General features: G+C 46.5%; 1 protein-coding gene across 1 annotated transcript; it reads right to left on the bottom strand.

The window, feature by feature from the left end:
• Nucleotides 1-13,481: 13,481 nt before the first annotated feature.
• Nucleotides 13,482-19,537, bottom strand: TNFSF4 (TNF superfamily member 4). Its single transcript, XM_065673974.1, has 3 exons — nucleotides 19,213-19,537; nucleotides 15,333-15,387; nucleotides 13,482-13,892 (listed from the first exon to the last, which is right to left on the bottom strand). The coding sequence occupies exons 1-3, from the start codon at nucleotides 19,408-19,410 to the stop codon at nucleotides 13,522-13,524; spliced, it is 624 nt and encodes a 207-aa protein (XP_065530046.1). The 5' UTR covers nucleotides 19,411-19,537; the 3' UTR covers nucleotides 13,482-13,521.
• Between the last annotated feature and the right edge of the window lie 645 nt (nucleotides 19,538-20,182).

Here is a 20,182-nt window from a genome sequence, read left to right as displayed (position 1 = left end):
CAGCCAGGCTTGACAGCAGCAAAACCATTGCTTAAATTAAGGCTTTCTTTTTTAAATGAAGGCTTTGGGGTTTTATGGCTTCATCTCAACTGTATTTTCTGTAAAGACTCCAGCAATTTTTGTTCAGCCAGTGTTTAACCACATTACTCCCAGTTAAAAAACAGACTTAGGCTAAACCCAGCAGAGTAGAGGATGCAATCACTGAAGCATTTGGACTCATTTGCTTCCTTATTTCTTGGCACTTCTCATAAGTATCCTCAGATCTTGGAATTCAATTTTGCAGTGAATCTGTGTTTTGACAGGATGCCCATAGTGTGCTTGTCTTGTCCTCCCTTTTCTGTCTTTTCTCCCTCCTAACAGCCCGTTAGGAACGGATAGAAATAAATCCAGTGTGGAAGCAGCCACACTGTATGAAGGAGCAGGATGTGATTCTTGCCTCCTTTTTCTCCCTCACTTCCCTGACTTCTTTAAAAGATGAGTGTTTGACAGGCTTTGCATTAGCAATTCCACAAAATTGCATAAGAAGCACAGAAAAGCCCTAGTGGACTTTCAACCCAGTCTGCAGGAGCAGAGAAAAAGAAAGATTGATTCAAATGGATTTCAGATCTATCTGTTGCACTGTGTGTCCGGGCATTACTGCTGTTCTCATTCTCAGACTGAGTGGTTGCGGGGGTAGAGGGGGACAGAGGCAACGAAATTAATAGGAAAACTGGAAAACGTCAGTTGCCATTGAGAAAATGGCAGTAGGCAGCAGTGGCAAGATACCTTGTTGGGGCAGTCCACAAGCACCAGTCAGTCCCACGCCTTGAGGCCATGGGAGCAGTGACGGCAGCAGTGAGTCCCTAGCTGCTGTGAAGAGGATAACAGTACTTAACCAGAAAAGCCCTGAGTGTTTCCCGCTGCAGGTTTTTCCAAAACATGGTTCTTTACCTGAGCTCAGCAGACAAATTCTCAGCTTAACAAAGTCTCCCCCCCAAATAATGCTCGTGGTTTCCCTGCGGTACAGCCTTCTCCAAGGTGTTTGGTAGATGCCTCCAATTTTGCCTTATGCCATCAGCTAAGCAGTAGCATTTCCAAGACTGATGGCTGAGCTGAGCTCTGCAAGGAGGACCTGTGCAGTTTCTAGGCTAGGCACTCTATTTCATTTAGCCGGTGGTTGCCAGGTTAGTGAGTGATCTGAATAGTGTCTGATTTCAGGGGTGGGTGAGGCAATGACTACATAATAAATGGGACTCAAACAGAAAGTTGTCCCCTGACTAGTTGATGTTGTGACCGGTGATTGGAGCCTTAATCCAGCAAAGCCAGCGGCTCCTGGAAGAAGGCTGGAGGGAGCTCCAGGCCATGAGGTGATCAGCAGTGCACCCTCCTCTGAGGAGAGCTGTGGGAATGGAAAAGGGATGGAACACCTCTCCGACGAAGAAGGGCTTAAAGAGTTGGGGCTGTTCAGCCTGGAGAAGGAAAGGCTCTTACTGTGGCCTTTCAATACTCAAAGGGGGCTTATAAGAAAGATGGGAACAGATGTGTTTGTAGGGTCTGTAGCGACAGGTCAAGGCATAACTGTATTAAACTAAAAGAAGGTAGATTCAGACCAGATATAACGAATATTTTTTTTTACGCTGAGAGTGGTGAAATACTGGAACAGGTTTCCCAGAGAGGCTGCGGATGCCCTATCCCTGGAAACATTTGAAGTCAGGCTGGATGAGGCTCTGAGCAACCTGATCTAGCTGTAGATGTGCCTGCTCACTCTAGGGGGAGTAGACTAGATCTTTGAAGGTTCCTTCCAACCCAAACCATTCCATGATCCTATGATATCAGGTGGGCCCATATTCCTCACTGGAGCTGCGGGGATTTCTCTCAGCAGAGTTGTCAGGTGATTGGTTTCGAGGAATTTGCATCTGTTGTAGGCTTGTCCCTTCTTCTTTTTTTCCCCCTTTCTCTTTCATACACTGTCTGTGTAACAGCAGAACATGGTTCCTCTGTGCAAAATCCAGATACTCCGGGCATGGAACAGGTATGGAGCAATGTCCCTTCTAGAAATGTGGGAGGCTGTGTACAGAAGGATGTGATCTGGTTTTCATGTGAAAGCACCAAGCCCTTGGACATGCCATGAAGTGTGTGGAGTAGTTCCTGGGCACACCAGCATATCCAGAGCATGTCATAGCAAGGAGCAAGCAGAGAAGTGGAAGCAAAGGAGCAGTTGTTATTTACCTTATTTTGCTCTTTCACTTTTCTTCTGAATTGCTTTAAGAAAGTGAAGTGCTCTCTGTTTACTCATCCATCCTACTCCTCAGGTGGCAGGGATCCAGGTTCACTGAGATGTGAAAGAAGAAATCCTCCTTAAGGCTGTGAAACATTGACATGGTTCTTCCACAGCCTGGGGCTGGGAGTCTTGCATCACCCACCCACAGACACTGGAATTCTCCTTCTCATCCTTCAGAAAGCCTTACAAATCAGCATTTCACCTTGCACCAGCATCCCACTGAGTGCCTTTCTCTGCTTCTGCCCTCACTGGTAAAATGGAACTCCTGCCTTCCCCAGCACTTCCTGCTAGGCAGTGCCTAGCTGCTGGGTAAATCCCACCAGCCCCTGCACTGCCCATCCCTGCTCTGGTCTGTCCATGCTCCCACAGTGCTGCTCAAGGGTGGCTGTGCTAACTGTATTCTCATAGCCTGTGTGTGGATGTTTTTTTAAAGTTTCCCCCTCCTGGCTTCCTTCACATTGAACCATCAGGTGCTGATTTTATTTATTCAGTGCATTTGAAGAACCACTACTTTTCCAGCAAAGCTAGAATTAGAATCAATGGAGCCGGGGCTGTGCAAGCAGCCTCTTATGCTCTGGGTTGCACAACTCCCTGCCCTTTATCACATGTGCTTTGCAAGAGGGGATTTCTCCCTCTGGCAGGGCAGCAGGTGGCTGGTGCTGCCATGGGGGCAGCCAGCTCCGGCACTCTGCAGTGAGCCTGGCCACGCAGGACGCATGGGCACACAGAGGGGGCAGCCTGGGCTGGCAGTGCTGGGATTTCAGGTACTCAGCTCTGGGGAGCCATTTTTTGAAACATTTTACCTTTCCACTCACCCTTGTATAGCAATGAACAAGCTGAGTGGGCTCAGAGGCCCAACAAGACTGGTATCCCACCTTACACATTGAGACTGCAGTGCATCCCATTATTTTATGTTCAGTAATTTTTGAGGGATTTCTCTTATGTGCATCTGCTGCTTTCTGAGCCTATCCAACCTTTTAGCTTCTTCTCATGGTAATGACTTCACAAGTTACTTACCTATTGCATGAAAAAAAGCAACCTAGAAGTCCATTTAAACATGCTACATGTCCATTTAATGAGATGCTCATCTCTACCTGAACTTGTTTTGTAAGGAGCAGTGATCGTTGGTCCCAGCACACCTTCCTGACGTTCGTGGCCCTGAGGGTCATTGTGGGGTCCTGAAGTTGAAGGGCTTTCTTTGGTCTTCGTGGAGTGGTGCAGCTCAGGGTGTCCCCTTTCTCTTCTGACCATCCATGATTCCAGAACAGAGGCAGGAATGCAGTAGAGAAAAATCTTTGGAGAAAGGAGTGACCAAACCCCTTTGTCACTTCTGAGGATATCCCAGCACAGGGTGTCTTTTGGAGTTTATAGCATTGCGTCACTCAGAAAAGCAAAAAGTGCCTCCTGTGGAGTTTGCGGTGAGCAAGCTAAATTGTAAACGCCAGCTGCAACAGCACCATGCTGTGCTGTGGCCCACACACTCACAAACATGCTCCAAGAGGATGCCCATAGGCTTGAGTGGCCACATGTCTGGCGCCCGTTCCTGAACCTGCCTCTGCTCCTTTGGGACAGGATGCACAGGCATGTGGCCAGTGCCTGAGATGCTGCGACCTGCCCCTGGGTGGCTCAACTGATGGGCTGGGATCTGCAGCAGCCTCTCCTGCTATGAGCTGCTTCAAGTTGGTAGTTTGCAAACCCACTATGCTGCTAGAAACCCTGTGGCTCTGTGTCAAAAGCTCTTCCGTAGGAGTTTCCTTCCTGTGTTTACTTAGATAGACCATTTCTGTGCTCTGTCCAGAGGAAGGCAAGCAGGATGGAAATACCATGAAGAAAAGCAGGCTGGGGATCCCTGTGGTGCACCCAAAGTAGCCTCTTCTTCTTTCATGCTGGGCTCACTGAGAAGGTGGCAGAGTGACGGTCGAGCACTGGCCGGGGGCTCAGGCACCTCACACCCTGCAGCCTTCCCACTGAAGTGGGTTGCTGCCAACCATCTCCGCTCGTTTGCTTTTTCCCTTCCCAGAACTGACCTTCTGTTACTGCTGTCTCCAGCAAGGCTTAGAATCACAGAATCACAGAATCCCAAGGGTTGGAAGGGACCTCAAAAGATCATCTAGTCCAACCCCCCGACAAGAGCAGGGTAACCTACAGTACATCACACAGGAACTTGTCCAGGCGGGCCTTGAATATCTCCAGTGTAGGAGACTCCACAACCCCCCTGGGCAACCTGTTCCAGTGCTCTGTCACTCTTACAGTAAAGAAGCTCTTCCTGATGTTAACGTGGAACTTCCTATGCTCCAGTTTACACCCATTGCCCCTTGTCCTATCACTGGATATCACTGAAAAAAGCCTAGCTCCATCATCCTGACACCTACCCTTTACATATTTGTAAACATTGATGAGGTCACCCCTCAGTCTCCTCTTCTCCAAGCTAAAGAGACCCAGCTCCCTCAGCCTCTCCTCATAAACACAAGTCATCCTCAGCCCAGACCAGAAGCAAGGAGAAGAGTCCAGCACCCCAACACCTTCATGCATTGTCACTGCAAAGTTCCCCAGGTTAGTGCTTCCATACGCAGACTTCCTAACACCTGGGAGATGTCCTGGACAGGCCCTGTAGCTTGTTTGGAAACCAGTGGCAAGTTCCCTGAAACTGTATGAATGTCTGGTTTACTAATTCACTGAAAATTTGTAATGATCAAGGAGTAAAAGCATCTTCACGTGCTCCTCTTTACAGACAAAAATATCAGAAGTTCAGCCATCCCCATATGAATGTTCTGGTTTGCTCTTGTGGTCTTTATTTGTTTGACTTTGAAACAAATCCTGTCAGTTATGAAATGAAGCTTTATTTTGACATGAAACATGGAAGCATTTAATCTTGAGAAGAATTAACAAAATGTTACTGCCTGTGGGAATGTGCATGCTCTAATCTGAATCCAAATTATGTTAATATGACTCAGTCCAACCACTCATCTGATTTTTCTGAAATAGTGAATGGATTTGGAGGAAAGAGGTTGGTGGCTTTGGCAAAAATTAAGGAATTTTCACCCAAATCAAATATGTTTCCTCAGATTAAAAACAGTCACAAGCTTTTTCCTAAAATTTAACCCGTGAGTGGACCTTTTAAAGACATGATGCTTGAGAAACTGAGTCAAGAGCCATCACTTTCTCTATGTTCAAACCCCTGTTCATAACCCAGCACATTGTCCTTCTCCCTGCCGCTGGGCTCATCTCCCTCTGCTGAGTCCCAGGGCCCTCTCACCATCACCTCCTCCATTGTCTCAATTGATCTATCACCCTCTTCAGCCTTATTGTTCCATCTGAGCTGCTCCTCAGCTGTGCAGCTCAGTGTGCTAGGACTCCAGTGGGGATTTAAACATTTGAAGTGTGTACTGCGCAGGTGTGCTGGGAGCTGCTGTGCAGGACATGGCCATGTGAAGAAAGGCATTTTGGTAGCGTTAGCACTGCCAAGATACAGCTTTCTGCTGAAGTTCATCCCCAAAAAAGGCACACTGTACTTTCCCGTAGGATTCTTTTTTTATAGGCTTTATCATGCAGTGTTTTGTTGGTGGGAGAGAAGACTACAGAGGTTACGTGTTGGGAGTGTCAAATGGATGATCAGTTGAACCTTTACATTAATCCTTTTTTTTTCCTTGTGACAGCAGTCACAGCAGCCTGGGCTTGACTTCTGCATGCTCCTATCACAATACAGGCACAAGTGAGTTCACTTCAGTAGGGAGCTGGAAAACAAAGACAATTCTGCCTTGTGCAGCATATGAGGGAATACAACCAGCAGTTCACATACAGCTTACCTGATGTTTCACACTCTACTGGTGCACAGAGTGTTGAAAATGAAAGCTGACCCTCTCTATCTACATATTATCTGCCTTTTCCACTTACTTTCAGAATAGAAAAGCTGATTGAGAGTCAACCAGAAGAAAAATTAAGACTTCAGTCAGTTTTGTAGCCACAGGGATGTTTTCTGGCCAGCCCAGAAACTGATGATCTGGCATCACCAGTTGGCACCTGTTGTGTCCCTTTGTAGTTATTAACCTTCTTCAGGAGCCTCTCCTACCGATTTCTCCTGGCAAAAGGACAGAAACCTCTTTTCCTGTTCCTCTTGACTAAGAGAGATGTTCTTTACAAGCTCGCAGAATTGTGCAGGTTGCTGACAGATCCCAGCTGCCCAGAAGCTGCAACATGCCCCCTCATTCCGGCTGTGATGCAATCACTTGGGAGCTTCCTCCTCCACATTCACATAGGGCTTGTTTTGTTTACGAAGACCCAGATATTTCCCACACACATATGAGCTGCCACTCGTCGTGTTTACACCACCTGCCAGCACATCAGGTGATACCCAATCCTTATAAATGTAGGGATATCCCATGCATCTTTTCCATGCATGACTGCCGAAGCTCATTGGGACATACTGTACTTAGGAACCTCTCTATTCAACCTGAAGCCCCTCGGGCAGCTAATTTTCTTATCCTAACATGACTCAGTATACCTTGTTTCTCAGAAAATACCTATTTCTCCTCAACCTGCTCAAGTTCTGTTGCGATGCAGACAGAAGCAGGAAGTCACCTAAACCTCTATCCCCAGGGAAGATTGAAAGATCAGGCAACGACCAGAATTCAGCTGGTGCTTGCTTTTGCGTGGTTGTGTTCAGCCTGAGAGAAAACTTGCATCCAGTGTGAGGCCTCTCTCATTGCTGTATGACAGCCAGCTGCAATGTTTTTGTTGAGCTTGTGCACCAGGCAAAAGGGGATGAGACAGGAGGAAGAATAAGCCAGAGGGACCCCAATTCAAGCCAAAAGTCTGTGATGGGTAGGACTTCCTTCATGAGTTTTGCTTTAGGCTCTTTTTAGATATAGGCACCAAAACCAGGTCCAGGAACAGAGACTTGAACTCCAGTCCTAACCTCTCCTGACTCACACCTCTTGGTTTAGGGCCACAATGGTAAGAGAAAGGTAGCAAGGTGGCAAGAGAAAAGAGAGGCAGCAAGAGAAAGGCTTCAATGTGTCTTTGCCTGCAGTATCCCATGGCCTGGGGTGGAGATTACTGGCCCCCAAATTAGTAGGACCTGAACACTGGTCTCCAATGGTGTTGGCATGTAAAGGACAAGCACCCTGAAGCCCATGTGGACAGTGGTGATCTTGGGGGCTGTCTGGCGCAGGGAAGAAAAGATGATGGCTTCCTTTTGGCCTTCTCCAGCTCCCTAGGGGAGAAAGAGGCATGGGAGCAAGGCAGCCTGGATTGCCCTCTGCAGGGCTTCATAGGCACCCAACACTCCATCGCTTGCAGAGGGGAAGCAAGGTTGCCCTTGTGAGGCCAAGAGCCTGGCATTCGGAGCATGGAGTGCCAAAGGCATCACTGCTGAGAAAAGCACATCAATCAACATGCTTATGCAGATGACTCTCAATACAGAATCTGGGCATCTTTCATTACTTTAGAGAAGTGTGTCTTCTCCTTATGGCTATATGACTATCACTCTGTTGTCTGACTAATCTAACTTTTTTTTTTTTTAATCAAAATAATTCTTATTTAAAACTACGTGATTTTACAACCCCTTGGTATGCTGTGGAGTAGTTTGTAACACAGTCACTCCTGACACTATGAATTACCACTTGGTCACTTGCTTATAACCCAAAATACCGCAGGTCATAGAATCATAGAATAGTCAGGGTTGGAAAGGACCTCAAGATCATCTAGTTCCAACCCCCCTGCCATGGGCAGGGACGCCTCACACTAAACCATCCCACCCACAGCTTTGTTCAGCCTGGCCTTGAACACCGCCAGGGGTGGAGCATTCACAACCTCCCTGGGCAATCCATTCCAGTGCCTCACCACCCTAACAGGAAAGAATTTCCTCCTTATATCCAATCTAAACTTCCCCTGTTTAAGTTTTAACCCATTACCCCTTGTCCTGTCACTACAGTCCCTGATGAAGAGTCCCTCCCCAGCATCCCTATAGGCCCCCTGCAGATACTGGAAAGCTGCTATGAGGTCAAGAGTTTGCACCCTGACACATGCAGAGAAGCTGCTTGTCTCTTGGCAAAGCCATCTTCACAATCTGCTTGGAAAACCCTTCAGACCTTTTACCCCTAGGTGCCCTTGGCCTGTGCTACTGCTGATGAATTACCTCCTTTTAGCTGTCTGTGAATGGTTTTAGCTGCAGGCAGCTGTCCAGCCTTCTGTTGCTGTTCGTATGCTTTGCCTACCTCTGCATCTGACTGTGGCTGCAGAGCTGGTTTTTGGTGATTTTGTCTATCTCTGCTCATTCGATCAGCTGTGTTTGGAACGTGAGGTATGGCAGATGTTAATTATGCAGAAGAGTTGTGTTCACTAAGGTCAATGTTTTGTTACTGATTCAGCCTCTTCTCTAGTTCTGACACAGTTTTCTTTGTGCAGCAGTGTTGCACTGACCTAAAGTCTTGGAGTGTTTATGTTGTGCTTCTCGAGACCAGTGACTGCTATTCAGCTCAGACCATCCCCTCCTGCAGCATAGTCTTTGCTGATGGCCACAGCTTGTCTGGTCCAAACTGTGTGCAGAAATACGTGAAAGTCTGAGGGGTCAGTGAAGGGTTATCTTACTCCATCTGCTATTACTTTTTATGCTGTTCTTCTCACAAACCCAGGCAAGAGGCATGGGTGGATGTGACTGTACCCACAACAGCAAGGAAGCGAATCCTTACTGCCCCTGTTTCTAAGAAAGACACTTCCTGTAAAAAGAACCAAGCATATCTTGAGGTGCACATTTGTGTCCACATCAAGTTTTGTCTTGCCCCAGACCTTGTTCAGTTTACTCTGAACACTGATGCACTACCAAGCCCCTTCACCCAAGGCCCAGCTCCACATCCTGGTGCCTTGGCTGGCCACCAAAGAGCAGCATGGGCTACCAGCCCCAGCAAACCAGAGGAGAAAGTGAAAGCCTAGGAATGGTAGCCCATTTGTGCTTGTGAGTAGCTCTAGGTTGTAATCTCCTGGGGACAACCTTGCCCCATTAAAAGGTGATCAATATTACAGAGCACTTTGTGCCAGCTGTCATATTTAAAAAGGCAGTTGTGCAAGGCTTCACATTAAGAGGCAGAAATGGGTGTTTGAGGAGGCAGCAGTTGTGTTTAGGTGTTTCTAGAGGTCTGGTTCACTTAGCGTGGACTCACAGAAGGAATACTCCTTTAGCACTGTCTAACCTGTGGTCCCAAAGTCCTAAGTATGATCTACGGACCTGCTACTAGCATTGTGTCTCTCCTTAACTCTCCTTGGTCCTAACTCAAGCGCGGTGGTTGCCTGGGCTTCCTGCCCTGTGTCCTTCCTCATGCTCAGCTCCTCTGAGACAGGTCAGCCCCTCCTGCCTTGGCTTGAGAGTTTTCTAGTCCTCAGGCTCCTGCTCCCTAGTGCGGTGAGCACAGTGAGCCCCTTCCACACAGCACAAGTGCTGCCAGGGTATGTTTTACCCTGGGATGCTGAACAGCTGCCACCAAGTGAGCTCACTGCTTGGCACCTTAATGGGGAGACGTGCCTTCAGCCTCCACTCTGCTTGTACAGGTTGCTTGCTCTTTACATCCTTCCTCATCAGGTTAGAGAACCAAGCAAACAAGCTCTCTGAACCTCCCTGACCTTAGAGCATACAAGGCTGCAAATGGCAAATGATAAATCTTTCTGCAGCTGACCCTTTCTGGCTTGGTACAAACTCCCCTTCTCCTAGTCCTCAGTGGGTGTTACTCCATTTGCTTTACTTGGACTACCACATAGCTGGAAACAAGCATTCCTTTGGCTGGTCTGGATCCCTTGGACAATAGCAACTAACAGCTCAGAGAACAGTTCTACAGTTGAAGTTATGGATGTTGCTGGGAAAAGTCTAATAAGTTAAACTTTCTCAACCAGTTATTGTGAGAGATAGATTGTTGGATTTTGTGTCATACTTTCCCGTTTTGGTACTTGAATATGAAAACTAATTTCCTGTTCTTTCTGCTAGCCCTTTGGTAGTGGGAGTGATTGCACTTTGCTAAGCATACTCCAGCTCTCTTGTGCTCTGTCACTAGCGGAGTGAACAGGCAATTGCTGTGACTCAAGCTGGCTGATGAAATATAAGTGGTATCTAAAAGCCACAGACTCATTATCTACCATTACTGGTAATCATTTGTGGTAGAAAAGGAGATTACTTTTGAAGGTACATGAATGTATTTTAAATTAAATGCTTCCCACCATTTGTTCTTTTATGCTTGTAGTAAGAAGCAGCTCCCATCTCTGCACTGCCTTCAGTAGTTTCTTCTCTGCTGGAGAGCAAGAGCCTCACATCTCTGATGGGTGCAGTGAGGCCAGCTCCTTCCCCAGAGTGACTGTGGCACTAACATCAACTTTGTCACCCTGTCCCTTGTTCAAGTAAGTGGGGAGGTAGGAAAGAGGAGAGAGAAGGGAAGAAATACACAGTAGCCACCTCTGTAGTTTAGGCAGTAGTGTGTGTTAAACACAAGACAGCAGTGGCGAAGATTGCTTTAAAATCCTGGAGGACTCAGTAATCCCCAGCTGCCTACTGTATTCTGTGAAATGGTCTCATTAAAAGCCCTGTAAGGGACAGACCATGAGTCCCCATTTCAGTAGCGGTAAGCACAGGAAGGGGAACATGCTGTCCATGTAGAGTCAGGGATTGTCTCCAGAAACTGCCTAGTCCAGCCCCCACTTCAATACCCTGCAATTAGCATCAGGGGTGACCTAAAACCTCAGTGCCCTGACCTGGTTGAACAGAGCTGTAAAATGTGACTTTAGCACCGTCTATAAGCTTCTATAAGGCCTTAATTCCAATAACAAAAGTTCATGTTTCTTATATCAAAGAGACTTTTAACTTTGTTAAAAGGAGGAAGGAGTCACCAAATATAAACAGAAGCTGATGGTATGGAAACTTACTGGTGAGGGTTGTTAGTCCCTCAAGTAACTAATCTCAGGAATTTAATTGTTTCAACCTTTATTTCAAGACGTGCATATACATGTATATATGTAGGTCAGTCTAGTTCAGCCTGAAAGAGCAGAGGAATCAGTGTGTGAAATGCCCTCTCCTGCTCTAAACAAGAAGTAAGGGTTCACCCTTCTGAGGTACAAATCCATTTGTGCTGTTTAGGCTTAACCTTTCTTTCTGTGCACCCTTGTCCACACTACTGACAGCCTGCTCTGTTAGCTCACATTGAGAAGCACAAACACTCCATACCCCTGGGGAGAGCTGAAACTGTAGCTGAACAATAAAAAAAGAAAATATGTGAAGATTTCATATAGTTTTCCTATGAGTGAAAATGTTTACTCAAATGCAGTGAATGTATAGTTCACCAGTCCCTGCAAGCCCAGACATTACAAAGAAGTTTTATCAGATTTTAGGAGGGGAAACACATTCTTACTTCAGCTGGGGAGTGTGACAATCCCCACCTTGGGAGCAGGCTGCAACTGCCTTTGGTGCCAGTGGTGGGCAGAATGGCCAGAGGTAAAAGCCCAAAATGCCACTTGTAGCTGGGAAGATACATCCCACAGGTGAAAGTCAGCCCACAGCTTCTCAGTCCTGAGAAAAAGCTGTTACTTGGCACAGCATGAACACTGACTGTCAGTCAGTGGAGGCTTCCCCTGGGGCTGCTGTCTGGCCACAGGAAGGGATGTTCATAAAACCTGCCAACAATAGCATAAAGCATGCAGAAAAGCTCACCAAGCCTTGGAAGATTGCCTTAGCTGCCTTTGGCACCTTATCCTGCAGGAGTGCTCAGCCAGGAGTGGGCTGGCTGGGAGCTGAGGCGGGCAGCAGCAGGGTGCCTGTGCAGCAGCAACGCTCCACTCCCGGGCATCGGGAGCATCTGCAAAGAAGAGCTTAGTGCTGACAACCCAAAGTCTGAATCCTTTCCAGTGTTTCTAAGAAATCTGAAGTAATGTTCTTATTCCTATAGTATAAATACATTTTTTACATTATAAATATTTTTTACAAAATACTTTGGATTGTCCAGCCAGCAGCGAGATGCTGAAATGTTGCTGGAGTTCACTGGGAGCAAGGTAGTCAACTTGAAACCTGCCCCACGTCAACCAAAAATGGAAGTCACTGGCAGTGCTCAGCTCATGTGCTGGCTGAAGCACAGGGCAGAGCAGGAGTTGTTCTCAGCAGCCACAAGCACTAACAAGAGCTGTGCAGCGCAGGATCAGTGACAGCAGTCTGACTTCAGCAGAAGCTAAGGCAGGGTGCACGTGGGTGCACAGGCACATCATGGAGGTTGTGCCTGTGAATCTTTCTGTGGTGCATATCTATATGACAAGGCCTACTGTGAAGCTCCCAGGAGCAATCTGAGCCCTCCCAAAGGAAAGGGTGAGCAGAGCTGCAGGTTTCACTTGGCTCATTAGAGAGAACCCATCAAATCCGGAGTTGTCATATTTTTCCAAGTTTTTATGTGCCTGGATCACTTTTGAGTCAAGCCAGTCTGTGTGTGTGTGCTCAAAGGAGATTCTTCTTCAACTTAACAGCTCTGAGAGCTGGTTTCAAGATGTAAATGTCCCACCAGAATTCCCTTGTCTCAGGTTTCAGTAGTCTGCATAGCTGGAACAGCCAGTGGGCCTCCACTCTTAAAAGCTGCTCCTAAAAGCCTCATCGTCACTGCAGGAGCTGCATTTCTGCTGTCCAATGCAGTCCTGTCAGCTCATTTCAAAATAACACCTTCCATTCATGTCCTTTACCTGCCAGAGAGGATTTATCTGGATGACTGCAAAGGAAGTCCTTTGCTGCCTCTTGCCCGTCTCCTGCCTTGCCAGGCAAAGAGCTGTTGAGCAGATCTGTTCTCTTCCTTCTCCAAATGGCTTCAAGACACTTGAGGTGTCTTCCTGATTTACCAGCCTTTTATTTTAGGAAATATACAGTGCTTTTGTACTATATACAGATACTGTCAGGTAAATAGAAACACAGGATTTCTCTGAATATGAGCTAAGCTTAGGTGACTTTCTTCAGCTTTCATTTCTGTTCTCCTCAAGGGCTCTGCATAGTCCTTTCGCCAGAGCTAGAAAGATCCATCCTGGGTAGCAAAACGGCTGCACATTGCTCCAAAGAGATGAGCACAGCATGCACTATATAAACCCCATTTGCACTGTGATTTATCTGCACTCCAGCTGAGGCTTTCTGCAGCCCTAAGGAGGGAGGCTAGAGCTGTCTGCCTGCACAAGTACAGCCAGTGAGAGCAAACCTCCCACAGGCAAATAGATTGGTAGGAAATGCTGTACTTTACATGTTACATTTCATATCTTCTCATCTCCTATGATTGAAGATGAGAGCAATTGAAGGGACTTTGTAACACAAGGCTAAATGACAAATCCACAATGGTGGCGCTGGAGTTGGTCCACAGGGTGATGTAATCTTTCTCAAACAAGAAGAGCACCGTGGTGAGATTTACTGTATTGTCCCTTTTCTGTACCGTTTGCTCCCAGAGGGCCCTGCTGGTTCTCCTGTCTGTCTTCTGTAGTGTCAGCTTCCGCAAGTCCCCCTCTTCCAAGTCAGCAAAAAAGATAAAGCCCTTCAAGGACACTAAGTAGAGGCCGTCACAGCTGATCATGATGGAACCATTTTTGATCTGAATAGTGCCTACGTGAGCAGTGAAATTCATGGCTACTCCTTTGATGCTTTCTCCTGGAACATAAGAAAGTAAAGATGGTCCCATGATGACAAATGCCTTCTTGGAAATAGGTTGTTTTATACAGACTGACTGCAGGAAGGGTGGAAAAATATAGGAAAGGAAGAGAATGAACTAGAGAATAGGGCAGACCAAAGGTGAAGTATCATCTGCTCTAGACAGGCATCATCTACAGTGGAAATTTCCAGATTCCAACCCTGAGCAAGCTGGGCTCTTCAGACTACAACTCTAATTTATACGAATTATTCCTCCAAGTTTATATTAATGCATGTTTATTTACTGTATGTCTTAATTAAAATGTAAGGAAAGCATCTCTGTGAGTTTAGGAAGCACAGACTCCTAAAAAGAACTGAAAACAAAGAAAGTAAATAAGTAAATAAACAGTAAATAAGAAGAGTGGCAAGTGTTCAGAACTGGAAGGATGAGAAAAAGTGCTTTCTGTGGAGATGCTGGTAACATAACACAACAAACATTTCCCTGGGTTTTTTTGCTTTGGTTTTTTTTTAATGGAAGACAGGATAAAAGAGAAGTGTAGAGACAGATATGGAAGAAATGGATACAGAGCAGAGTCAGGAGAAATTAAACCAAACTTAGCATGAAAGGTTTTCTCTTGGAATGCTCAGTAACAGTTCCCAGGACTATGCTGGAAATGTTTCCCTGCTGTGCTCTTGGGCTTTCAGCTGAAACCTCAGGGGCCAGGGGAGCCAGAATGTCTGGTGGGCAGCACAGCCCCTCTGAGCGGAGAGCAAATTTCTCTAAGAACCTGGGTTTTATTCGGTTAGACCCACTGGTACCTTCCAACATTAACAATATCAGCAATTTTTTTAGTACCATTTAGAAACTGTAGTATCTTCTTTTATCTTAGAGGTGTGTCATCATACAGAGCATCCCATGTAGTTGCACACAGAGCACTGCTGTTTCTGCTACCATGTGTATGCTCGCTCCCTCTTCCCAGGAAATCATTTGCAACTTTCATAAACCAGGAAGTCATTGATTTGTGTCAGAAATACCCCAAAAGCACGCTGTGTGTGCTCAGAAAATTCTCAAAACGACTGTTCTCGTTCTTTCCCAGAGTAAAGCTTGTTTCGGTAGGTAGGTAAGGACTGCAGAAATCCACACCCGACGTTCAGTCTTTTCTTCTACTCTGGGAAAACCCTTTTGTTTGGTTTTGGCACCTTGCAGCACCAGGTCACATTTAGCCCCTCACCCCTGAGACAGCTCTCCTGACACCTTCCTCCATCAGAAGAAACAGCCTCTGCTGTGATAAAAAGCACTTAGCAGCCTCCAGCATTTGAGGGGCCACCAGTGATGCCTGGGGACAGCGGGTCAGTGTGGGGCAGAGTGGGAAGCCAGGAGCCGCCCCAGGTCCTGGGGAACCTTTCACAGGAAGTGCTTTGGGAGCCCTCGTGGATGGCCCTGCCATGACAGCCACCCACCTGAGTACCGGATGTGGGTCCACGGCAGTTTGTCCAAGTGAAGGTGACTCCAAGGCTGAAAAGAAAGAAGAGGAATCCCTGTTAGAGCACCATGCGAGAGGCCCCTTGCCGCTGCCACTTTTGTTTCCTGACCAGAGCCATGCCTCTGAGTGCTGCGTGCAGCCTCTCCTGGCACCTGCTTTGTACTTGTCCTTATATCATCATTATAAAGCACGATTTTAGAGGGGTTCATAGCCAGCCCTACTTACAGCCAGTGCTGAGCCCTCCAGAGCACATCAGGTAGTGTTGCTCCTGTTTAGAAAAACATCCCAGTGAACTTCATCAATCCAGACCAAACAGCAAGGAAGGACCTTGGGGTGCAAAGCCTCTTCTCAACGACCCCCTTGAGTCTGACATACAGCCATGGGTGCCTGTTTACAGAGCTGGGACCTAGATGTGCCCCTGTTGCCTCACCCTCCTCCAGCAGGGCACCAAGAGGTGAGTCTGCCTTCGTGGCTCCTGTACTTTGGATCAGGCTGTTGTCTCTTAGTGGATCCCTTAGAAGTGCACTAAGGCATTTAAAATTGACTTGCATTTTATGAGTATAACAGAAAATGTGAATGCAAATTCAGAAGTGCGTATCTTCCTGATCAGATACTCAAAACACCAAGCTTCTGAATTAGATTTCTTAAATCTGAACTTGCATCTCAAACCCATCTCTCATCTTAACCACAGGAGACCCAAATCTGCAGTCTCTTCACAACCACAAGTCTTCAGCATTTTGCCTGATTAAAGAGTGAAAGATTTAGGCGTTGCTGCTCTGTGTTCTCTTTACCTGTGTTACGTTTCCTAACTGAGAGAGTGAGCTAGTAAGATGTGTTGGGCTTTCATGTATTTGGCCTCGTTTGTTACAGAGCAGAGCAGTTCTTTCACTCTAAGTACTGGAAAAGTGTTGGAATAGATAGAGAGTGAGCACTGTCATGCAGCCCTGAAGGTTCAGTGCTGTGCCCCGGTAAAGGCAAGCAGCAGGAAATGAGTTTGGAATCAGGCTGCCTTGTGTCGGAGGGTGAGGTGGATGCTGGGCGCTGGTGGTGGAAAAGATCTGCTCTGGCACCCTCTAGTGTTCCCACAACTGGTGCTCGCGGCTTGCTCCACTAGCAAGGCTGGATTCAGCTACCAAATACAAGTTTTAACTGCACGCTGGCTTCGGAGGAACTATCTCCTCAGTATTACTGGTCATATTCATTGCCTCAGCAGCTTGAGTCTTACACTTTTTTTCTAGTCACCTAAGTGCATGAGCATTTCACTCTGGCTCAGGCAGCTGGGATTTCCAGGTAGTTTCCCAGGAAGATGGTAGCTAAGCACAGGACTGCTGAGCTTCTGAGGTCAAAAAACACCCACCACAACCTGTCCGATCTGGACACTGATGGACAGGGTGTATTAAACACAGGCAGGCTGGGTGACCAACTTGCAGTAATTTTAAGAATATCAGCCCCATTGTCAATAATGCACATAACTGGTTTACAATCTGCCAGCTACTGTGAGAGCTCAAAGCACTTTGCAATTGTCTACTGGTAAATTCTGCTGAGGAGAGAACGTATCTGTAGGACTGGGAGGACATCCATGAACTAGTAATAAGGTTAGCTGCCCCTCTTTCCCTGTTCTGTCTTCTTATAGTATGCAGGAAAGGATGCCACAAGGGTCAAGGGCACATAGGTGCACCTTGCTAACTGCTTCAGATTTCCCCGTATCATTTACACAAAGAGTTTCCACATCATTTTTGCCTGTTCTGGGTACACAAACATGAGACTTTCTCCTATCTTGGACACTGTATTTAGAGCTTTGCCACATGGCAGAAGTTTCAGGAATACGTTTGTACTGCACAAAGCGCAGATCTTGGGGGACTGTAGCAATATGTGCTGACTGAAAGTCACACAGATTGCAGATGACTGTGCACTGGAAGTGGCTTGTACCTTTTTCATGCCATGAGATATTAGGATTATGGCCATATCTTACTTATCTACACCAAACCTCTACACTGTTACTCCTCCTGCACCTTTTCCTGTTTAGGCAAAACCACCCTGCAACAGATCATCAGAAGTTTTTGAATTCCCAACAGCTGCTTAAGGCTTTTACCTCCCATGCATTTGTCACTGGGGGAGATTTCACACCCCTGATCACACCTGTGAGTGGCTTGCCATGCCTGATCTCAGCTGGTGTGGCAAGAAGAGGTAACTCCAGCACAGATGAGAACTCACAAAGCCTTGCAGATGCAAGAGCAGACTATCACTACCTTTTTTTTAACTTGCTTGTTTGGAAATCACAGCTGAGGCTTGCTCACCAGGCAGCATCATGACACAATCCAAATCACTGTCCCTTTTGGTTAAGCATGGTCTGGGCTCCCAACCTTCCGCTCTGATGCTGCTGTGTCCTTACTTCCATAAAGTCTATCACCCTAAACTGCCATGAGAGTCAAGTCAGATTAGTACTGCTGCCTGTTCTACAGACATGCATATGGGTGGTTCATGGTTGTCCTACTGAGCTCAGTAATTGCAGTGCAATGAAATCCTCCTGTGTACAGCCTGCGAGACCACTCCTGCACAGCACAGTGCAGTCAAAACAGGACACCATGGTCATCTGCTTAAAATAATAGTAACCAGTTCTGAGCCCGCAGCTAGCACGTGTTTACAATTACAAAGTCCAGGAACTGTCAACAGTCCCAGGGCTGGACTTTTCATGTGCTGCAGTCAGTGCTCCTCAAGCACCCTCTTTTGGTTGGTTGTGTTGAGGAAGGGAAACTTAAGGCATGGCCCCTCCTCAGCCGCAGCTCTCTTGGGTTTGTAATGTTTGCAGGCAGCAATGCCAGCCCCTGCCATCTTCCTCTCAAAGGAAGATTTGAGTTAACATTTTTACAGAAAAGAGAGATGCAGCGGGATGAAGATTGACACACCAGGAGAGGTTTCTGCATCTTGAGCAATCTGATAGCTTGACCTTCTCCATTGGCTTCCAGTGCAACTTCTGTCTTCCAAAGTAGTAGAAGGAGGACTAAGCTGAAAGAAAAGTGCTGTCTTTCAGCGTTATCAGGGTCATCATTCTGTAGCTTAATAACCACTGTGAGTTTCAGGTCACTGAAACTTGTGCAGAGCACAAGGGTTTTCATTAAATAGCAGAGAACCCAGAGCATGAGGCCATCCCTCCCTTGCACAGTTACGTGTTTGGCTTGCTTCTCTGACAACTCTAAGTTGCAGGAAAGAACAAAGTCTGGTAAGAAAAAGGACAAACTTTAAAGTGGTATATAGCTCCTGGAGAAAATGTAGGAGGAGTAGCTAGTGCATAAGTGGCACTGAAATAGGGGTGAATGGTTGTCAATCCAGCAGCCTGCAAACACATGAAAAAAGCAAATGTGTTTGCTGCAGTTTTTGCTAAAGCATTCTGGGTTTCAAGTATCATGCCTGTACATATAGTATATTTAAAAAATTCAGGGTCATAAAATCCTGGTTCTTCCACATGCACTTGCTGAAAGTGAACCATCCACCCAGATTTCCATCATTAAATGGAAATACACAATAGCCACTGCAAGCAGTGGGGGGAGCAAGAGGGAAGCAGACTTCCCTCCCCCAGGGGTCAGAGCAAAGAGCATTCCTGGAACAATCCCCCTTCCAGACACCTTCACCAAGCCCTGCACTGGGGAATATTGGGTGTTGTTCTGAGGAGAGGAAATGTAAAAGAAAGAGCTGAAATCATTAAGGAAAGGGTTAAAAACTTGTGGGTTAAATAGGGATAAACCTAAATGGTTTGGGTTTTTGTTTTCTTAAAAAAAAAATAAAAGAAGACAGCATTAAATAAAGTCCATACAAAGCTTTACAGGCCGGCAGACAATGGGTTGAACATGAGCTCTTACCGTTGAGGGTTGCAGAGAACCTATAGCAAGGTAAATCAAGCAGGCTAGCAGTAAAATCCACTGAGCAGTCGCAGACACAAGGTGTAACGTGTTCCTAACGTGCCCTCTTTGCCAACTCTTCCACTCATTCTCTGCAGGCTTCCTTTCCTGATCCATCTGGTTTTGGTTTCTCGGCTGTACATTTGTCTGCCCTTCCATCTCAGCTGCACTGCCGGCAACTGCTGGGGAAGGGGCCAAGATCACAGCAGGAGTCTGGAAGAGTAGTGGGCAAATGAGCTATGTGCTCCTGTCCCAGGGACAGAGATGAGGTGAAGACTCTGCCTTCAGGAGGCTGCTTTAAGTGCACAGAGAAACAGGCGGGGAAACTTCTTTGTGACTAATCTGACTTTCCCCTTCCTCCTTCCTTCCTTTCTTTCTTTCTTCTATTTTTTTTCTTTTTTTTTCTTTTTTTTTTTTTTTTTTTTTTTTTTTGGTGTGAATGTGGGGGCTGATTTATTGCATCCCAGTTCAGTTTTGACTAAGGGCCTTTGAAGTAGATGTGTTTATGTCTTTCATAGCTTCAGCTGTGGATGTCCTGATATGTGATGCTTCCAACAATAGCAACGAGTTGGGTAAACGGTGCTTGTCTTTACTCAGTCTTTTGTCAGTAGAAGCTCTCACCTCTCTGTTCAGCCTTGAGTGGAAGGTTTACAGAGCTGGCTCCCTCCCTTGTTAGCAGAATATGATGTGGCTGAAATCTCTTTTTTCTAAAGAAGCAATCAGAAGGGATGTGGGACAGGTGGCCTGCATAAAGAATTGGAGAGAAAGTATGTCCTTTCCATTTCTCCATTTCTCCATTTCTCTTCATCTGGCTTTAAAGCCAGGGGATGCTGCATGAAGCCTAAGGGGGAAAAATGGAGAACTGCTCAGGGAACATCCCTTTCTGCACACACTGAAACCTATAGTCCAAAGAAGGCACTTGGAGAGGACC

Source organism: Lathamus discolor, chromosome 3, assembly GCF_037157495.1.
Source record: "Lathamus discolor isolate bLatDis1 chromosome 3, bLatDis1.hap1, whole genome shotgun sequence".
NCBI lineage: Eukaryota > Metazoa > Chordata > Aves > Psittaciformes > Psittacidae > Lathamus > Lathamus discolor.
Note: the sequence above shows the minus strand (reverse complement) of the source record. Positions and strands in the feature narration are given on the sequence as shown.